The sequence below is a fragment of the Oncorhynchus kisutch genome, linkage group LG10, assembly GCF_002021735.2.
Source record: "Oncorhynchus kisutch isolate 150728-3 linkage group LG10, Okis_V2, whole genome shotgun sequence".
In the NCBI taxonomy this organism is placed as follows: Eukaryota; Metazoa; Chordata; class Actinopteri; order Salmoniformes; family Salmonidae; genus Oncorhynchus; species Oncorhynchus kisutch.
Genome location: NC_034183.2, coordinates 30,469,159 through 30,490,037, shown reverse-complemented (window position 1 = coordinate 30,490,037; position 20,879 = coordinate 30,469,159). Strand labels below are relative to the sequence as shown.

Here is a 20,879-nt window from a genome sequence, read left to right as displayed (position 1 = left end):
ACAGTAGGACTCATGAGGCAATTATAAGTTATATTCTTCAAGAATCAATGGGTACATATCATTAATTTATAACTCCAAAAATGTATGTAGCATCTGCTGATTACCCCTTTAAATGTCAATAATCTGTCCTCCAGAGTGGTGTCACTACAGACCCGGGTTCGATTCCAGGCTGTGTCACAGCTGGCTGTGACCGGGAGACCCATGAGGCGGCACACAATTGGCCCGGGTAAGGGGGGGGGGGGGGTTTGGCCGGCCGGGATTTCCTTGTCCCATCGCGCTCTAGCAACTCCTTATGGTGGGCCGGGCGCCTGCAAGCTGACTTCGGTCGCCAGCTGGACGGGGTTTCCTCTGACACATTGGTGCGACTGGCTTCCGGATTAAGCAGGTAGTGTGGCTTGGCAGAGTTGTGTTTCGGAGGACGCATGGTTCTTGACCTTCGCCTTTCCTGAGTCCCTTGGGGAGTTGCAGTGATGGGACAAGACTTTACCTACCAATTGGGGAGAAAAAGGCGTAACAGTACAAAAACAATGATAAAGTCAATCATCTGAAAACGTATGAACTCAGATTTGTCTCATTTTCACATATGTTGTAGCATAGACCCTATTTTACATTGTCTGAAGTTTTTGTGTTGTGTCCGCCATCAGATGAGACATACCATACTCTTTAATACAGGGTGGGTGCCATTTCAATCATAGAAATATAATTCATAGAAAGGACCTATCCCTTCAGAGACTGCAATTTAGCTGGTTGACATTTTAATTCAATTTAATTCCACCCACCGTCGAATGTCAACACGAATGGGAATGTATTTTATAATGACCATATTTCTATGATTTTCTATGATTTCAATAGGTTTTGGGAGATTGACAGATTAATTTAAAACAATGGATATTCCAACTCAAGTCAACATTCTCTGATGTGTGGACCTCCAATCATATTTGTGGTACCATTTGAAAGAGGACATTTCAATGTTATTCATATCAGCCAACACGACAAGAGAATGCAGTTTCTCAACTGATGGCAGGCACAACACAAACAACTGAGATCATGTCAAATATGTGTGTGTGTGTGTGTGTGTGCCTGTGCCAATGTTTGTGTTGCTTCACAGTCCCCGCTGTTCCATAAGGTGTTTTTAAAATCTGTTTTCTTTATCTAATTTGACTGCTTGCGTCAGTTACTTGATGTGGAATAGAGTTCCATGTAGTCATGGCTCTATGTAACAAAGTACTGTGTGCCTCCCATAGTCTGTTTTGGACTTTGGGACTGTGAAGAGACCTCTTGTGGCATGTCTTGTGGGGTATGCATGGGTGTCCGAGCTGTGTGCCAGTAGTTTAGACAGACAGCTCAGTGCATTCAATATGTCAATACCTCTCATAAATAAAAGTAGTGATAAAGTCAATCTCTCCTCCACTTTCAGCCAGGAGAGATTGACATGCATATTATTAATATTAGCTCTCTGTGTACATCCAAGGGCCTGCCGTGCTGCCCTGTTCTGAGCCAATTGCAATTTTCCTAAGTCCTTTTTTGTGGCACCTGACCACACAACTGAACAGTAGTCAAGGTGCGACAAAACTAGGGCCTGTAGGACCTGATTTTTTGATCATGTTGTTAAGAAGGCAAAGCATTGCTTTATTATAGACAGACTTCTCCCCGTCTTAGCTACTACTGCATCATTATGTTTTGACTATGACAGTTTACAATCTAGGGTTACTCAAAGCAGTTTAGTCATCTCAACTTGCTCAATTTCCACATTATTTACTACAAGATTTAGTTGAGTTTTAGGGTTTAGTGAGTGTTTTGTTACAAATACAATGCTTTTAGTTTTAGAAATATTTGGTGCTAACTTATTCCTTGCCACCCACTCTGAAACTAACTGCAGCTCTTTGTTGAGTGTTGCAGTCATTTCAGTCACGATAGTTTTTTTTCTTTTTCTTTAGTTTAGTCACATGATTTCTTAATTTGCAGTACATTTGCCAATTAGTTGGGCTTCCAGACTTAATTGCCATACCTTTTGCCTCATACCTCTCAACCATACAATTTTTCAACCCCTCGTCAATTCAAGGGGATTTAACAGTTTTTACAGTCATTTTCTTAATGGGTGCGTGCTTATTAGTAACTGTAATAAGTAGTTTCATAAATGCGTCAAGTGCAGGGTCTGGTTGCTCCTCATTACACACCACAGACCAGAAAATATTATTCACTTCATCAACATCACTACAAAACGTATTGTATGACCTCTTATAGACAATATTAGGCCAAGCCTTTGGAACTTTGGTTATATGGCTACTATATTGTGATCACTACATCCTATGAATCTGGATACTGCTTTAAAGCAAATTTCTGCAGCATTAGTAAAGATGTGATCAATACATGTTGATGATTTAATTCCTGTGCTGTTTGTAACAACCCTGGTAGGTTGACTGATAACCACTGGTTACAGTTTGACGTTTTCTCTTGAGTGGGCAGCTTGATGATATCCAGTCAATATTTAAATCACCCAGAAAATATACCTCTCTGTTGATATCACATACATTATCAAGCATGTTACATATATTATCCAGATACTGACTGTTAGCACATGGTGGTCTATAGCAGCTTCCCACAATAATGGGCTTTAGGTGAGGCAGATGAACCTGTAGCCATATTACTTCAACAGTATTTAACATTAGATCGTCTCTTAGCTTTACAGGAATGTGTTTCTGAATATAGACCGCAACACCGCCTCCGCTGGCATTTCGGGAGATGTTATAACCATGTCTTGCTACCACTGTATCATCAAAGGTATATCTAAGTGAGTTTCAGAGATAGTCACAAGCAGATGACATTCATGGACCTTATTTATTGACTTCATGGACCTTATTTATTGACTTCATGGACCTTGTTTATTAGGCTACATACAGTATGTTAATATGAGCTATTTTTATCACTTTTCTGGGTTGCTTGATTGCTTTTAATGCTTTACTGGGAAGCTTATCAGAGGTAGACTTACTCATGATATTTACATTGGAGCTGATAGTGCAGGGAAAGCTGCATAAAGTGGTATTCCTACTATTGCACACCGACTCAGTGCTAACAGTGTAACTCTGGGTTATAGGCTCATGATTACTGCTTACAATAGCTGTAGGATAAACAAATGTATTTGGTGAATTTAGGGGTACATAAATTAAATTACTTACATTGCGTTTGCCAATGCCCTAAGATCATGTACATTTGATGCAGCATTATGACGACTCATTGTCACAATGGTAGGGATTAACTGAGTTGGTCTTGGATCAGAGGCAGTTGCAGAGGCAGTTGCAGTGCGTCCTGTGTGGCGGATACGTTGGATTTATCGAATGCATGCATCAAACTGTATGCGTGGATGGTTTGACAGAAATGGTAGCAGAAGGGGAATGTTGAATTTTTGTTGCACACATATCTAGATGATGCTGCATACCATTTTGCGCAATAACACTGTCGGTGTGGTCGAAGCATAATCTACAACATAAATTCAGCAAAAAAAGAAACGTCCGTTTTTCAGGACCCTGTCTTTCAAAGATAATTTGTAAAAATCCAAATAGCTTCACAGATCTTCAGTGCAAAGGGCTTGAACATTGTTTCCCATGCTTGTTCAATGAACCATAAACAATTCATGAACATGCACCCGTGGAACGGTCGTTAAGACACTAACAGCTTACAGACGGTAGGCAATTAAGGTCATAGTTATAAAAACTTAGGACACTAAAAGAGGCCTTTCTACTGACTGAAAAACACCAAAAGAAAGATGCCCAGGGTCCCTGCTCATCTGTGTGAACGTGCCTTAAGCATGCTGCAAGGAGGCATGAGGACTGCAGATGTGGCAAGGGCAATAAATTGCAATGTCCGTACTGTGAGACGCCTAAAACAGCGCTACAGGGAGACAGGACGGACAGCTGATCGTCCTCGCAGTGGCAGACCACGTGTAACAGCCCGTGCACAGGATCGGCACATCCGAACAACACACCTGCTGGACAGGTACAGGATGGCTTCAACAACTGCCCGAGTTACACCAGGAACGCACAGTTACACTCACCAGATGATAATTTGAAACTGAGCTTCTTGTTGGAAGTTATTCTTGAAAAGGGAGAAGCTAACAAATTAGCAACTACATTCTCTTTGATAACACCTGCTGCAAATTAACTGTCAACTAAAGCTAGCTAACTAGACCGTGGGAAAACCTCTGCTCACTATTGCGCATTGACCTGTTGGCCTTCAAGAAGGTAGAAGTTTCCATACCTTATTGTAAAAACAGTCCCACCCATTAAGTCAAAATGTGATTGATTGATTCCATTGTCCCTCCAAAATGTTGTTGCCCGAATTAAGTTGAATGGCAGATGCCTTTATCTAGCTTCTGATCGCCAATGGCTGACTTAACTAGCTAGATCTTTCTCCTAAGAGACAAGCAATGAAAAATCTCTTCAGTGTTAACCTGTTCCTTTCCAACCAAAACTGAAGAGATTAAATCAGAAAACCTAGGCAAATAATAATATCATTATCATTATTATTATTATATTATTATTATCATTATTTTATAAATCCCTTCTCTGAAAGTGTAGAAGGCCCAGTGTTCACCACTGTGTTTGTGTTAGTAATAATTTGAAGAGTGGCTCTATTTTCCCTCAGCATGTATTTTTTCACTATTCTGAATGTCTAAAGAATCCATTTGTTATTCAGAAAAATAATCACAGAAATACTGGTAATTTTGAACTGTTACTATGGTGGTGATTTGACAAAATTACAGTACAATCATGGTCTTGAAATGGACTTGCATTTTTCTGGTCTCAGTTTTGACTCGGCCTCGGCCCTCCTCCGGTCAGGAAGTCAAGGACCCAGTAGCATAGGGAGGTCTGCACATGCTCTGAGGGTGTGGATAGGGATGCAGTCTGGGCCGGCAGCCTTGGGAGGGTCAACACATTTGAATGACTTACACACGTCCTCCATGGAGACCGTAAGTACGTAGCCCTTGTTGTCCTCAGGGGCTCTCCTCGTCCACTCAAAGTCGTCATTGTGCTCGAAGCGTGAGAAAAAAAGAGTTTTGCCGGTAGGGTGGCGTTGGTGTCCACGACGTGGCTGGCTTTCTTTTTGTAATCCGTGATCATTAGGAGCCCCTGCCACATACACCTAGTGTCCCACCCGCTGAATTGCTCCTCCACTTTGTCCCTATAGTTGTTTTTCGCCATCTTGATCGATCTGCAGAGGTCGTATTTGTACTGTTTAACCATACTATTGTCCCCGGTCACCTTGCCGTGTTTATAAGCAGCATCTCTCTCCTTTAGCTTCCCTGCAAGGCTGCCATTGTATAGGATGAGCAATGACTAGAATACAGTATATGCATACACTATCGTTCAAAAGTTTGGGGTCACTTATAAATTCCCTTGTTTTTGAAAGTAAAGCTCATTTTTGTCCATCAATATAGCATCAAATTGATCAGAAATACATCGTAGACGTTGTTAATGTTGTAAATGACTATTGTAGCTGGAAACTGAAGATTTTTTATGAAATATCTTCGTAGGCGTACAGAGGCCCATTATCAGCAACCATCACTCCTGTGTTCCAATGGCACGTTGTGTTAGCTAATCCAAGTTTATCATTTTAAAAGGCTAATTGATCATTAGGAAACCCTTTTGCAATTATGTTAGCACATCTGAAAACTTTTGTTTTGATTAAAGAAGCAATAAAACTTGTGAGTTCGATTACAGGCTCAAAATGTCCAGAAACAAATAACTTTCTTCTGAAACTCGTCAGTCTATTCTTGTTCTCGTTGAGAAGTTAAGGCTATTCCATGCGAGAAATTGCCAAGAAACTGAAGATCTCATACAACGCTGTGTCCTACTCCCTTCACAGAACAGCATAAACTGTCTCTAACCAGAATAGAAAGAGAAGTGGGAGGCCCCGGTGCACAACTGAGCAAGAGGACAAGTACATTAGAGTGTCTAGTTTGAGAAACAGACGCCTCACAAGTCCTCAACTGGCAGTTTCGTTAAATAGTACCTGCAAAACACCAGTCTCAAAGTCAAGAGCGAAGAGGCGACTCCGTGATGCTGGCCTTCTTGGATTAGCTGACACAACATGCCATTGGAACACAGGAGTGAATGTTGCAGACAATGGGCCTCTGTACACCTATGTAGATCTTCCATTTTTTTTTTAAATCTGCCATTTCCAGATACAATAGTCATTTACAAAATTAACAATGTTTACACTGTTTTCTGATCAATTTGATGATATTTTAATGGACAAAAAATGTGCTTTTCTTTCAAAAACAAGGACATTTCTAAGTGACTCCAAACTTTTGAAAGGTAGTGTATAAAGTGGATAAAACAGTATGTAAACATTGTTAAAGTGACCAGTGTACAATGTCTCTATACTGTACATGGGGCAGCAGAACCTAAGATACAGGGTGGAGTACCGGGTGTTAGCCGGCTAGTAACAGTGACTCAGGTTCAGGGCAGGGTACCGGGCAGTGGCCGGCTAGTGATGTTTGTTCAACAGTCTGATGGCCTGGAGATAGAAGCTGTTTTTCAGTCTCAGTCCCGGCTTTGATACACCTGTACTGTCTCCGTTTGCTAGATGGTAGCAGGGTGAACAGGGTGTGGCTCAGATGGCTGAGATCCTTGATGATATTCTTGGCCTTCCTATGACACTGGGTGCTGTGGATGTCCTGGAGGGCAGACAATGTGACCCCAGTGATACGTTGGGCTGGGTGCACCACCCTCTGAAGAGCCATGTGGTTTCGGCACTGGAGAGAGAAGCTCCTTTCCTTCACAGCAACTCCACTCAACCACCAGTCATAGTCATGGAGCTTAGGGCATGAATAATACAGGAGTAGATAGTGTATATAGATGCACTGGGGCTTTAGTGGGCAGATAGTCTAGATTAAACACTGCACTCAAATCCACCAATCTGAACATGCTCTCTTTAGAGCAACATCTTACCCCGTTCTTCTCACATTACATGATGATAACATTTGAGAGCCCCAGTGTCAACTAAATAGGCTACAATAAACATTTTCAAACAATTATCAAACAAAACTATAATTAAAATCATTCAAAATGATTAAAAGGTCTAAAACAAAATGATGAGTTGCTGCAATTAGGTCCTCATTTCAAATTAAGACAGGGTTATAGCATCATGCACATTATATGACTATATTTGGCCATTGAGATTTATATGATCTAATTATAATTATAATCATTCAATGAGGGAATGAAAATGTTGAGGAGCTCACTCAGAATGACAGTGAAGGAGAGGAAATTAATTATATCTATCCGGAGTGGCATTACTGTGGTGCACAATTAAAAACCTAACAAATCTCTCCTTCTCCCTCAATCTCTCTGTCTGTCGTTCTCTCTATCTGTTGTGTCAATTTGTAGCATATATTGATGGATGTAAAGATTGTTAGCTATACCGACAAGGCCTGTAATTGCTAACAGGATCAATATCATACTGTGTGCCTATAGCTGCCCCGTATACAGACTCCTACAGTCCAATTGACTCACTGGGGTAAGGCTGAAAACAGAAAAGTAGTGAGATGTTTGTATGACACACTTTGACATCTAAGATGAAACACCGTCTAACAAAATGTAATATATTTTGAATTTATATTTGTATGTTTGTTTGTCTCCTGATCTTGACAAAACAACTTTTGTTATGTAATAATAATCATGAGAAAATGATAGATGCACTGGAGCTTCCACTAAGGAAGTCCAGAGGACATATGAATGAAACAATTATTCACATGTTATGATCAGAAGTTGTTTTGAGTTGTTTTTGTTGAGATCAAAATATCATGTTCTCATGATTATTACATAATAAAAGTTGTTTTGTCAAGGTCATGAGATAAACAAACATACAAATATAAATTCAAAATATATTACATTTTGTTAGCAGGTGTTTAATATTCGATGTCAAAGTGTGTCATACAAACATTCAAACACACAAACATATTGCGTTTTGTTAGGTTGAGTTTAACATTAGATATCAAAGTGTGTCTTTAAAAGTGACAATGGGTCATATCAGATAGATTTTTGGGGACATTTAATCCATGTTCTGGGGCCAGGACTAAAATAGCTAAAGATTATTACTAACATCCACTACCGTTGTGCAAAACACTTAACCCCTAAACTGTTCCAGAGGCGCTCCACTGCGGCTGACCCTCTGCCGCGCCCACCATTTTGGTGTGTGTGGTGTGTGTGTGTGGTCCCTTAATGTCTATGCTATGGTGTGGTCCCGCCGTCCCAGAGGTGTTGGAATAACATACGGGAAGCACTCTTTTCACCCCTCTTCGATCCCGAAATGACTTGTTCTAGCAGGTTAGGATAATTAATGTAGCAGGTTAGGAGACTGAGGTCAAGGTTAGGAAAGGGTTAGGATTAGCAAACATGTGTTCCTAACCTGCTACGAAAATCCATTTGTATCTAAGTGTCTTGAAAATAGTGTGCCCATCACATACAGCAACCTCTGATTTGGAAGCCATATATAACCACTATAGTGTTCCATCCGTAGCATAATTGTGTTGAAACGTGTTACCGCTATTTCTATCAGTAGCGTCACTATCCTCCTGATCATCTATTGATCAGTGTTAGTTTCACAGTTCCAACAATTTCTGATACCACCAAAACGTCTTGCCCAATGTATCTCCTATTCTTTCAATTGTCTCTTTCCAACTCTCCTCCTCCCTTCCACCGCTGCGCGCTCTCTCACGTTGGCACATTAAACTATACTCTGAGAGCGAGTTTAGCAGCAGTCAGATGGTGGAATGCTTCCGAGAGAAGCAATCCGTTCGGTCCATCATTGCGAAAGGAAAAGGGGCGGTGATAGAGGAAGAAGAGACATGGCATCTAAAGACGTAACTGCCTCTTGTTTCGTCAGTGTGAGCAGGGATATTACAGGTAGGGAAAATATCAACATTATTCCTATTCCCATTATCTCGATCATCATCATCATCTGTAACGCGTACGGATTCTGGCTTTTCCCAGTCTGCGACTGAACAGGCGCATTGGGGGTTTATAAGCAACACCTCTTTCATGTATGCTAGTTGCCACCAAGCTTTGTGTGTCATTCTTTATATGTCATCATCTAGGCTAAACGTGCTTTGCATTATTTGAGCATTTAAAGTTCGAAAATTATGTAAAGCAAAGACACGCTGCTTGCACAGGATTTACGATAAAAGCACAGCAGGCAGGCAGATCATGTAAAATCCCCAGGCCTGGGCCATAGGAAAAGGGGCGTTGTGAAAATCATCGTGTGCATCACGCGTGGGTTTACTCGCTCATGGTGTGATCTGCATTCAGAATTTCATGCCAGGTTGTAAGAATAGGAATTGCTACCCTCTCAGCGTGTTGGCAGTGAGCATGGTCTTTCTTTGTCTGCTGTGTGTATGTGTGTGTGTGTGTGACAGAGAGAGAGAGAGAGAGAGAGAGAGAGAGAGTGTGAGTGAGTGAGTGATTGTGAAGAAAGATAGCGAGGGGGGGCAGCATGCATTTTCTTGCCAACAATTAGCATGTATCCTTCACTTCCCTTTATTGAACAAGCCAGACATGGACACTGTATACTACACTTCTCATTAGTACAATTCTCAGATGATGAGACTGCCATTGAGTTGACACAAGCTTACTTCTCAAAAACTCACATCAGACCACACACAGGCTCACGCACGCTCACACCTACATCACACACGCTGGCACACACACTTAGGCCTACCTAGCTACACACACACGCACACACACACACACACACACACACACACACACACACACACACACACACACACACACACACACACACACACACACACACACACACACACACACACACACACACACACACACACTCTCACCTTCTAACCAACACCACACACACATGCTCGCGTTTGCAGGGAGTCTCTGCTGAGATAATTATTCCTAATGGCTCTATTAACCACACTGTGATAATTAATTCAGTGGAATCCCTGCCTTTCAATCCACTCACCTATCTGCCAGCCACTTCCCTCTGTCTCAGATAGACAGCTATATAGCATCAGACTCCAAGTGGCCAGAGCCCAAATACCATCTATGTTTAAACAGTCATCATGGTGTTCAAGATCATCATCTTCTTCTTCATCATCATCAGAACATTACTCTAAGGATCCTGTCAGAACAATCAGACTCAGCAGCATTCTCTTATTTGACCATGCATTAGTCACAGGCAAAGTACAGCACATTCAGGGCTTTGGATGGTTGGTTATCCATGAACTGATACCTTTCACCATCTCACCCTCTCCTCGTGTCCTCCTCTTCAGCCTCGCCCCTGTCTCTCTGATGGTGACTCTCTATGTCAGTGTGCCTGTCTGTCTGTGAGGGGATGTCCTCAGGCCAAGCCAGGTTATCTGCAGGTGTCTGGCGGGGGTCAGGGGGGGGGGTCACACCTCTGACTGGGATTCTATGTGACATCAATGCCTCGGTGACTGAGACTCACTTGAGCAGAGAGGATCCATGTGGTTGCTGGTAGTAATCATATTGTGCACATAAGGTTGTTTGTGTGGGAAGAAAATATTGTCTGGCAATGTATTCTGAATTTTATTAATAACAGAATGAATGCAATTGCAGGTTTTCGCCTATGAAACACACAATTAATAATAAGAGGTTGTTTGTTGTTTTTTTGGATTATTAGATGAGCAAAAATGAAAAGCCAAAAGTGCTTGTAGTATGCATAATAAAAGTGCTTGTAGTATGCATAATAAAAGACAAGTAACAGATAATAATGGAACAAATACAACAACAAACAGGAGAAGAAAAAACAGGCTGTTTTTTGTCTCGATCCAGTCTCACCAGACTCAAGTACTGTATTCCAGCTCTGGCTTCCATATATATAAAAAAAAAGCTCTCTATTTTACGGCTTCATTCTGTCCTCGCTCACATATCCCTGTTTTATTGGGCAATTTCTGTGCTCCTGCCATGGAAAACAACACTGTTATTTACGTTTTAGTGAAAGATCCAACGGTTTTGGAGACTCAATGGTTTTATCCTCTGATAATCTCCCTCTGTTTATGAAATGCCAGGTGTAAGTTTTAAATGACACGGTTGGTCTGTCTACAGTTGTATGACGAAAGGGCTGTGCACTCAAAGGTCAAGCTTATCTCTTTCACAGTTCTGATGTACTGTATACTTGGTTGATGTGTGTCATTTGTGTGTGTGAGATGTTTGCTTTGTGTGTTGTGTGTATTAGTGTGTATCTGACCATGGGGATGGTTTTCTATTTACAGAGAGTATCAGGAAGATTGTTGACAAGTCATCCATCAAGTTTATACGCGGCATTAAGCTTGACACCAAAAATGGCAAGTCAGAGGACCGGATACTGGTGAGTCCTGTTTTATCTGAATAACTTTGTCTGGTGAAAATAACATTTGCTATATTGATGCGCTGGCTGCGGAGTGGGTGGTATTCCCACAGATCATTGTTGATCTATTGATATAGAGGAGTTCTACAGGCCATCCACACACAGTATTACTCCGTCCCTCACTACGTCAAGACAAGTCTGATGCAGTGGAGGATTCCTCCACAAGACATCGAATGGAAACCTGATGGTTGGTTTAGGAGAGACATGATGCAACATAGGCAGTATTGAAGTGCAATTAATCACTATGGTCAGTTGCAGACTGAACACAAGCTATGGCCAGACTGGCCACATGCCAGGAATATATTGAGTTGACATGCTGCTTTCCCATGTCGGCTGTGCCTGTCTGGGCATTGTAGGTGGGACAATGTAGGACACAGAGGTCTGTAAGAGCATCAGCTTGGGGAGGGATCTGTTTGAGGCTCTGTCTCTGTGAGACCCTGGTTGTGGAGGCAGTGCCAGGCGCGGGCGGACCTCTGCCTTTGATACTGGGGTGCTTTCATCAGAGAATATGGGGCAAAGATGTGAAATCTTCAATAGAGGAGCTGCAGCCCTGCCAGCTTATAGGACTAAATCTGGGCCAGTGAGCTCTTAAGTGTATAGATCCCAACCTATGTAAGTACAGAAAATAGGCAAAAGTATAAGAAATAGAACAACCAAATAACTGAGACTACTAACAATTCCACATAAAACTGCATTGAAATGTTTTCATGTTTTTGTGCTCCTGAAAACTACCAGCTGATGAGGCAATGAGCTCACACCCCCAGCTGGGCAGACTAGGCCTTGGCAGGGAGTCGTTCCCCCGATGACTGCTTAATGATTCATTATAGGACGAGTTGGAAGAGTTTTGCAATGTGCACCCATTGATATTCAGGGACTATGTCTCTCTGCCAGGACAATGTTATCCATTAAATCCTCGCTGTCCAATCTCTCTCTGCTAAATGGTTCCTTTTTTACTCTGAACTAGAGTAGGGTATCTATCTGGAATTCTAGTCTCTATGGTGCTTAGATTAAGGCTGAGGAGAGGGTTTTAGGATTTAAACGGTCAAGGTAAAGCTTGGGGAAGGGTTTGGGTTAAGAGTAGGGCTTGCTGATAAAGCCTGAGCGAGGGTTAATGTTTTAAGGTAGGTTCAAGTTCAGGCTGGTAGGTTCTTTTTTCATTGTTCGTCTTCCTCTCCCATCAGGTTTGCTTGAGGCCATGTCATGTACTTTAAGTTAGGCTTTGGTTTCCTTGCTTGTGAATTATTTAACCAGGTACTGGAAGTACCTTATTCATGTATAACAGTTGCCTTACCCCCTTATCAAGCCAATAAGAAAAGACAGGCATCATCTCTTCTCCAGAAACAGACACATAAAACTGACACATAATTATATGATGCGTGCAGTGTGTCTCTTTGATCTGGAAGACGTTGATAAGGACTTCTCTCCTGGGGGGAACTGTCTCCCATTCTCTCCTGCACCATCAGCATGATTTACTTCTATATACTCATATGGTACAGTACTCACACACTGTATCCACTGCCACCTCCTACCCAGTATACCCACCCGCCCAACTCATCACGTTAATGTGATACAATCCCCACGTTTTAATTAACTCCTTCAGACACAGTGTCTTTGAAGTGGTGGAATGCAGGAGTCTCTCTTGCTCTCTCTTTTCTCTCTCTCTCTCTCTCTCTCTCTCTCTCTCTCTCTCTCTCTCTCTCTCTCTCTGTAACTTCAGATACCATCGTTGGGGTTTGCTGTTGTTCTGTGTGGGTGTTGTGGCTGCCGGCAAGTGTTTGGCTCTGATGAGTAGAACCAAGCACCTCTCTCCCGAAATGCAAAATTGAGGGATAGCCACAATTAAATTACTGCATTTTATTAAGAAGGCATACTGTACTAGCTAGTGTTTCTAGAGAGAGAACGAATGAGAGAGAGAGGCAGAGAAAGATAGCCAGAGAGAGAAAGGCAGAAGAGAGTAATGTTCCTCCGTCCCTCCTCAGGGAGATGTTTAAAGGGGGCATCAGAGATGAAGGAGAAAATGATCAGGAGCGAAGGAGCAGAAAAAAGAGCAGAGGACGAGAGTCAGAGAGAGGGAGGGAGGGAGAGAGCAACTGAAACATATTTGCTGTTTGTTTATCCGGTAAAAGAAAAGAAGTATAAACTGTGCTGTAGCAATATTTACAAAATGTTCTTCGCTCTCCTCTAAAAGATGGAGACAGGAGCACGAGAATAGGGTATATAGAGATTGTGTTTGTAGCTGAAGGTGATTGTATGTGTGTGAGAACGTGTACAGTACACCTGGGTGTGTGTGTATGTGGGCACACGGGTGAATGTGGGTGCTTTAAATCACTTCCCTATGGAACTATTATTGTTGTGACCATTTCTATAAACCATCTTAATACACATCCTGAGAATGCAATCATCCCCAGTATACAGCATAGCCCATCAAAGCATGATGCTGTGGCAGAAAAGATTCCTGCCCAGATCAATAGGTGAATTCAGAGAGTACTCCTCATTTCACTCTCTCCATTACCATGGCAACCCACGAGAGCGTTGGATGCCCATAGTGAGTCTTGAATGTGCAGTGAACTTTTGCTCAGTATGGATGTCATTTGTTAATGTTTCTCCGTCTGACTCAGGTCCTCACAACATGGAGACTCTATTTCCTGACAGCCAAGGTTCCAACAAAGGTAGCCATAATGATCACTATGTCATTAGCTACCGTTTACCATACACCAAACTCTCAGTATTATGTTAACAAACGTGAATTTTATTACAGATTGAGGTGACATTTAACTTCTTGGAGATCCGAGCCATGAACAGTCACCCAGAGTTGCAGGCGAGTAACATAAGCCAGATTAACTCAGGTTTTGAATGGCCATGTTGGTGCATCGTCCATGTGGCCTCTTTAATTTGAACTGATTAGTTATTTGAACAGATTTATAATGGAGTAGGCCTATTAGCAACATCATCTCAACATCTGAGCAATCAATCAAATCAGTTAATCTAATCTACAATATGGAGATACTGTATGAGGATCTTAATTCATGTAAGCAGAGCTACAGCAATTCGGTCTCTGCTTGGATATTTACTGCAATTAACTTAGTTATCTGGCATCATGCCGAAAATCACTGGTCCGTCTATCACTCTATTAATTGAAACTATGTTGTTGTTGTTTTCCTATGCAGGTCGTCATAGACTTGGACAAGTCCACTTATTCCCTGAGGCTTCAGTCACGTGACCACCTCAGTCATGTGGTCAGCCACGTTAACTTTGCCCTGTCCAGAATATTCAACAACTCTGTTTTCTCGTAAGTGTCTATTTTCAGGCAGCATAGACTCCTGTACCTGACAGCTTTGAAACCCAGACAAATTATAAATAATGTTAGCTATTATGTCCCTTCTGAAACGTGTCCCCTCTCTCTCTCAGTCCCTCCATCTGTCATTCAGACAGTGACCTTTCTGAGGGAAGCAGGAAGTACTCCCCCAGCTCAGAGACGTCTGTTGAAACCCAGAGGGCCTGTGGTAAGAAATGCACAGACAGGCAGGAAGACAGACGGACACAGATATACAGACTGCATAAGAGACAGATTCTAGTTGATGATTGACAGGCAGGAAATTGTTGAGTAAATTGAAATGAGAGGCTGAAAGCAGGTCCTCATTAAGTGGCAAATGGATAGAGAAACCCACTGCACTGCATGCAGTACATATTTTCAAGTTAATTATTAGCTTTTTACACAGACATTGTAAACGTAGGGTAATTGCACTGCTTGTCATCTCTATTTTCTCTCTCTCAGTGAAACAAACACCTGCTCTGCACCCCTGTCCAGCAGTCAAATAACCAAATCGCCCTCTAGTGGCCTCATGGGTGGAATGTTGTCAATATTTTTAATCATACCATAAATAATAAACATATTGTTCGTTTTTTTTTGCGCTGAATATCCAGTGTTTCTACAGTACCAGTCAAAAGTTTGGATACACCTACTCATTCAAGGGTTTTTCTTTATTTTTGCTATTTTCTACATTGTAGAACAATAGTGAAGACATCAAAACTATGAAATAACACATATGAAATCATTTAGTAACCAATTTTTTTTTAAACAAATCAAAATATATTTTATATTTGAGATTCTTCAAAGTACATAGCCTGGAGGTGTGTTGGGTCAATTTCCTGTTGAAAAACAAATGATAGTCCCACTGAGGGCAAACCAGATGGGATGGCGTATCGCTGCAGAATGCTGTGGTAGCCATGCTGGTGACAGTGGTTCTTCCTGTAAAAGTTGCGTCATACTGCAGTATACCTTCATCCTCATCATTCAGTTAATTGAAATTCAAATTTGAAGTCGTGCACAATTATCAGTTTCCATTTGGTTCAAATCGCCCATTCATTGTCAGGTAGAGACACATTGGGACCCAAAAGCATAATCAGTGCTCTAACTCCCCCTTGCGGTGGTTTGGAGCAATGAAGCACTGATGCAGGGTAACGTACTATACCACAAATTACCTCTAAGTTCCGTGGCTTAATCTCAAAATGTTTAATTGAGGAACCACTGTAAGTGTGCCTTGAATTCTAAATAAATCACAGACAGTGTCACCAGCAAAGAAGCCCCACACAATCACACCTCCTCCTCCATGCTTCACGGTGGGAACCACACATGCGGAGATCATCCATTCACCTACTCTGCATCTCACAAATGCATGGAGGTTGGAACCAAAAATCTCAAATTTGGACTCATCAGACCAGTTTTATCACAGCGCTTGGTGGTTTTTGCGACTGCACTTGAAGAAACTTTCAAAGTTCTTGAAATGTTCCGTATTGACTGACCTTCATGTCTTAAATGAGTGATGGACTGTCGTTTCTCTTTGCTTATTTGAGCTGTTCTTGCCATAATATGGACTTGGTGTCTTACCAAATAGGACTATCTTCTGTATACCTCCCCTACCTTGTCATAACAAAACTGATTGGCTCAAACGCATTAAGAAGGAAAGAAATTCCAGAAATTGACTTTTCACAATACACACCCAATTGAAATGCATTTCAGGTGCCTACATCATGAAGCTGTTTGAGAGAATGCCAAGAGTGTGCAAAGCTGTCATCAAAGCAAAGGGTGACTACTTTGAAGAATATCAAATCTCAAATATATTTTGATTTGTTTAACACGTTTTTGGTTACTACATGATTCCATACGTGTTATTTCATAGTTTTGATGTCTTCACTATTATTCTGCAATGTAGAAAATTGGTACTGGTTTTGTTATATTTCAAGTCGGTTTCTTTGATGTATAGTATATAAAGTGTAATAGTGGGATGCAAACTCAAAATGGAATACATTTCAACTCTATATCTGACATGGTACAGGTGTCTTCTTTTGTTAAGCCAATAACAATGTGTGTGAGGTGTATAGTTTTGTTTCAGAGTAGATTTGTTTAAGACTCCCAAGAAACACTCTGTGTGACCCCTATTTAGCCCAATGCAGTAAAAGGTTAAAACCCTCCTCTCTCACCATCATCTATTTTTCTTCCTCTCTGTCCGTCTCAGGAGGGTTTTCCGAGACCTACGCTGCCCTGTGTGACTACAATGGAATCAGCTGCAAGGAGGAAGTGCAGTGGGTAAGAGCAATGGGAGTAGGCCTGTTGTGTGTTCGTGTGCTGGACTGTTATAGTGCTTTCACAAAGTATTCATACCACTTGACTTATTCCGCATTTCGTTTGTGTTACAGCCTGAATTCAAAACGGATTCAATATTTTTCAACCCATCTACACACAATACCCTATAATGACAAAGTGAGAGAAAAGAAATGTTTGAAAAATATTGAAAATTCAATACATAAATAGGTCATTTACGTAGTATTCACACTTCTGAGTCGATACATGTTAGAATCACCTTTGGAAGTGATTACAACTGTGAGTCTTTCTGGGTAAGTCTCTCACCGCTTTGCACACCTGGATTATTCTTTAAAAAATGATTCAAGCTCTGTCACGTTTGGTAGTTGATCATTGCTAGATAACCATTTTCAAGTATTGCCTTAGATTTTCAAGCTGATATAAGTCAAAACTGTAACTCGGCCACTCAGGAACATTCAATGTCATCTTGGTATGCTACTCCAGTGTATAGTTGACCTTGTGTTGTAGGTTATTGTCCTGCTGAAAGGTGCATTTGTCTACCAGTGAAAGCAGACTGAACCAGGTTTTCCTCTAGGATTTTGCTTGTGCTTAAGCTATATTCCGTTTCTATTTATCCTAAAAACTATCTAGTCCTTTCCGATGACAAGCATACCCATAACATGTGCAGCCACCACCATGCTTGAAAAAGTGGCACTCAGTGATGGTTGTGATGGATTTGCCCCAAACATAACACTTTTTTATTTAGGACATAAAGTTAATTTCTTTGCCAATTTCTTTGCAGTTTTACTTTAGTGCCTTATTGCAAACAGGATGCATGTTTTCAGTTTTCTCCTATCACAGACATTCAACTCTGTAACTGTTTTAAAGTCACCACTTGCTTCATGGTTGAATCCCAGAGCAGTTTCCTTCCTCTCCGGCAACTGAGTTAGGAAGGACGCCTGTGTCTTTGTAGTGACTGGGTGTATTGATACACCATCCAAAGTGTAATTAATAACTTCACCATGCTCAAATGGATATTCAATGTCTGCGTTTTTTTATCCATCTCCAAATAGGTGCCCTTCCTTGCGAGGCATTGGAAAACCTTGCTGATCTTTGTGATTGAATCTGTGTTTAAAATTCACTGCTAGATTGAGGGACCTTACAAATAATTGTATGTTTGGGGTACAGAGATGAGGTAGTCATGTTAAACACTGTTATTGCACACAGAGTGAGAGAGTGAGTCCATGCAAACTATTATGTGATTTGCACATTTTTACTCCTGAACTTATTTAGGCTTTCCATAACAAAGGGGTTGAATAGGGGATACCTAGTCCATTGTACAACTTAATGCATTCAACTGAAATGTGTCTTCCACATTTAACCCAACCCCTCTGAATCAGAGGGTGCGGGGGGCTGCTATAATCAACATCCACGTCTTCGGTGCCCAGGCAACAGTGGGTTAACTCAAAAAAATAAAGGAGATCCGCACACTCTAGGAGCTCAGATGCAAAGAATATATATTTTTGGCACATTATAAGATCCGATGATAGTATCGGTAATGTGTTTTTGGAACTTCCCTTGGTCGTATTCTCGCGGGGCAGAAACTTCAGAGATCAATTGGTAAACTCTAATTTACCACCCCAAGATATCCCTGCACAACGTGTATTTGCGCCCCTACTGAATGGAAACTACTAGTGTAATGGCTGTGCTCAATGCAATGGCACTTATAAATGTAGATCCTTCAAACACCCACTCGGCCCACTTTTTGGAAGAAAACCACTCGATTTCGTCTCTACGTTATATTGGCATCGAACATGTCACCCTCCCTTAGAGAGACGGGTGACCTCGACAATTTATTGTTAAAATGAGAGGCTGTCTGGATCTTTAATTTAAAGACCAGTAATCCCTTCGGTCTCAACGTGGACTTTGATCTGAAGCCATTCTTGTGATTATTGTGATGTTGCTATTGTAAATGTTTGTAGGCTTATGTAGCCAAATTGTATCCATGACCGTACGCTATCCATTCATGTTTTTTGTATGCTATTTTATTATATGAGAATGAACCAATGACGTCTGTCAAAACGTTGGACATGACATTTTTGCATCTGAGCTCCTAGAGTGTGCAGCTCTCCTTGATTTTTTAAAAAAGTGTTCCACTCCGCTAGCCAGCACCTCGCCTAAATAGGTGTGTGTTTCTTTCGCCTCTAAACAATGGGTTAACTGCCTTGCTCAGGGGCAGAACGACAGATTTTTACCTTGTCAGCTCAGGGATTAGATCCAGTAACCTTTCAGTTACTGGCCCAACGCTCTAAACACTAGGCTCCCAATAGGCTACCTACTTATTGACTCAAGACATTTCAGCTTTTCATTTTTGATTAATGAGTAAAAATGTATAAAAACACAATTCCACTTTGACATTATGGGGTATTTTGTGTAGGCCAGGGACAACAATCCCAATTTAATCACAGTTTTAATTCAGGCTCGAACACAACAAAATGTTGAAAAAGGCAAGGTGTGTGTATACTTCCTGAAGGTGAACAAAATAAGAAAACTGCACTTTCAAATGAGGGGGTAATATACTATAGCAAGTGGACTCATGGGTTATCTTGCTCCTAGGATGTGGACACTATCTATCACTCTCAAGACAACAGGGAGTTTAACCTAGTGGACTTCAGCCACCTGGAGAGCAGGTGAGAGAATGGGAGAGGGAGCGAAAGAAAGAGAGCAGACGTTATCAAATGTATGCTGCTGCAGCCTAAACAAATCCAGTTGCTAAATTAATTTCGAGGGTATTATAAAAATTTACCCATTTCGACACAGTTACTGTTGTGTGTTTGTGACAGAGACTTGGCAGTGATTGTGGCCTCAATGGCATACAACACCTGGTTCACCAAACTATACTGTAAGGACCTACGCATAGTAAGTATCGTTCTGTCTGTATCTCCTTCTGTTTCAATGGTAATTGAAAGAAGTTATAAGCATGTAATGACACAAGATATTTTTCATTTCAGGGGTCAGAGGTCAGTGAGCAGGTTTTGCACACACTCAGTAAGTCCTCCAGCCTGGAAGAGCTCACTCTGGAGAATGCTGGTCTCAAATCGTGAGTTTTCCTTTCTTCACAAAACTCTCTTACTCTTTCTGTATGAATAAGAAGAGTTTTCGAACAAGAGAAAGAGTGTTTGTTTGTGTCATTGTGTCTTTGTCCAAATGTGTGTATTGTATACTGTGTATGTTTCAGGGACTTTGCGCAGAAGCTGTCTGTTGCGCTCTCAGAGAATCCTGCTTCTGTCATCCACTCTCTGAACTTGGCACACAACACATTGGACAACCAAGGTACCAAGCAGATGCCTTATTTTCCTGTTAGACTCACAAATTTGCCTATTTCTGTTTTAGTGACATCTCTCCTCCCTCTGTCTCTCTCTGTCGGTGTAGGTGTGTCTAACCTCATCCAGCAGGTGTGTCGTCTCAGCAAAGGACTGCGTCTCCTCAACCTCTCCAAGACCTCCCTTAACTCCAAAGGTTTGGACTGCTTCGTCTCTCCATCCTTCCATCTCTCAATCTCTCTACCAGCCCCACCCAGAGAGAAGGCCCTACCTCCCTGTCCTCCTCCATGTTACGGAAGCATACACATCCCCTCAGCGTCCCCTGACATTAATACCGGGCAGTAACTTAGCAGACTGGGACAGTCAGCTGGAGAATCAGTTCATGAACACCTTTGACTACATTTGGGTTTTATGAAGCTGCAACAGCTGGTTGAACAGGCCACTAAGCCATGCATGCTAGATTTATAGCGGAGGTGGTATAAACCTCTGTACCTCCTGTAAGTCCCTCCTGAACAGCTCAGTCTGTTGTCAGGTTTTGTTTCTACTATACAGCAGCTTCGTGATTTACGATGTGTCCCCATGGT

General features: G+C 41.6%; 1 protein-coding gene across 5 annotated transcripts in view; it reads left to right on the top strand.

Moving 5' to 3' along the window:
* The first annotated feature begins 8,729 nt into the window (after nucleotides 1-8,729).
* LOC109898040 (capping protein, Arp2/3 and myosin-I linker protein 3) overlaps nucleotides 8,730-20,879 on the top strand; it is a 48,739-nt gene continuing 36,589 nt past the window's right edge. For 3 of the 5 annotated variants that reach the window (XM_020492795.2, XM_020492794.2, XM_031833532.1), the window contains exons 1-12: nucleotides 8,731-8,906; nucleotides 11,258-11,352; nucleotides 14,010-14,060; nucleotides 14,150-14,209; nucleotides 14,559-14,680; nucleotides 14,800-14,894; nucleotides 16,908-16,978; nucleotides 19,589-19,662; nucleotides 19,816-19,891; nucleotides 19,984-20,072; nucleotides 20,211-20,305; nucleotides 20,405-20,491. In XM_020492795.2, coding sequence (XP_020348384.1) covers nucleotides 8,774-8,906; nucleotides 11,258-11,352; nucleotides 14,010-14,060; nucleotides 14,150-14,209; nucleotides 14,559-14,680; nucleotides 14,800-14,894; nucleotides 16,908-16,978; nucleotides 19,589-19,662; nucleotides 19,816-19,891; nucleotides 19,984-20,072; nucleotides 20,211-20,305; nucleotides 20,405-20,491 — 1,048 coding nt within the window. In that variant the 5' untranslated portion in view covers nucleotides 8,731-8,773. Of the gene's footprint in view, nucleotides 8,907-11,257; nucleotides 11,353-14,009; nucleotides 14,061-14,149; nucleotides 14,210-14,558; nucleotides 14,681-14,799; nucleotides 14,895-16,907; nucleotides 16,979-19,588; nucleotides 19,663-19,815; nucleotides 19,892-19,983; nucleotides 20,073-20,210; nucleotides 20,306-20,404; nucleotides 20,492-20,879 lie in introns of all 5 variants that reach the window. The other 2 variants (XR_004211191.1, XR_004211190.1) reach the window with 1 other exon arrangement.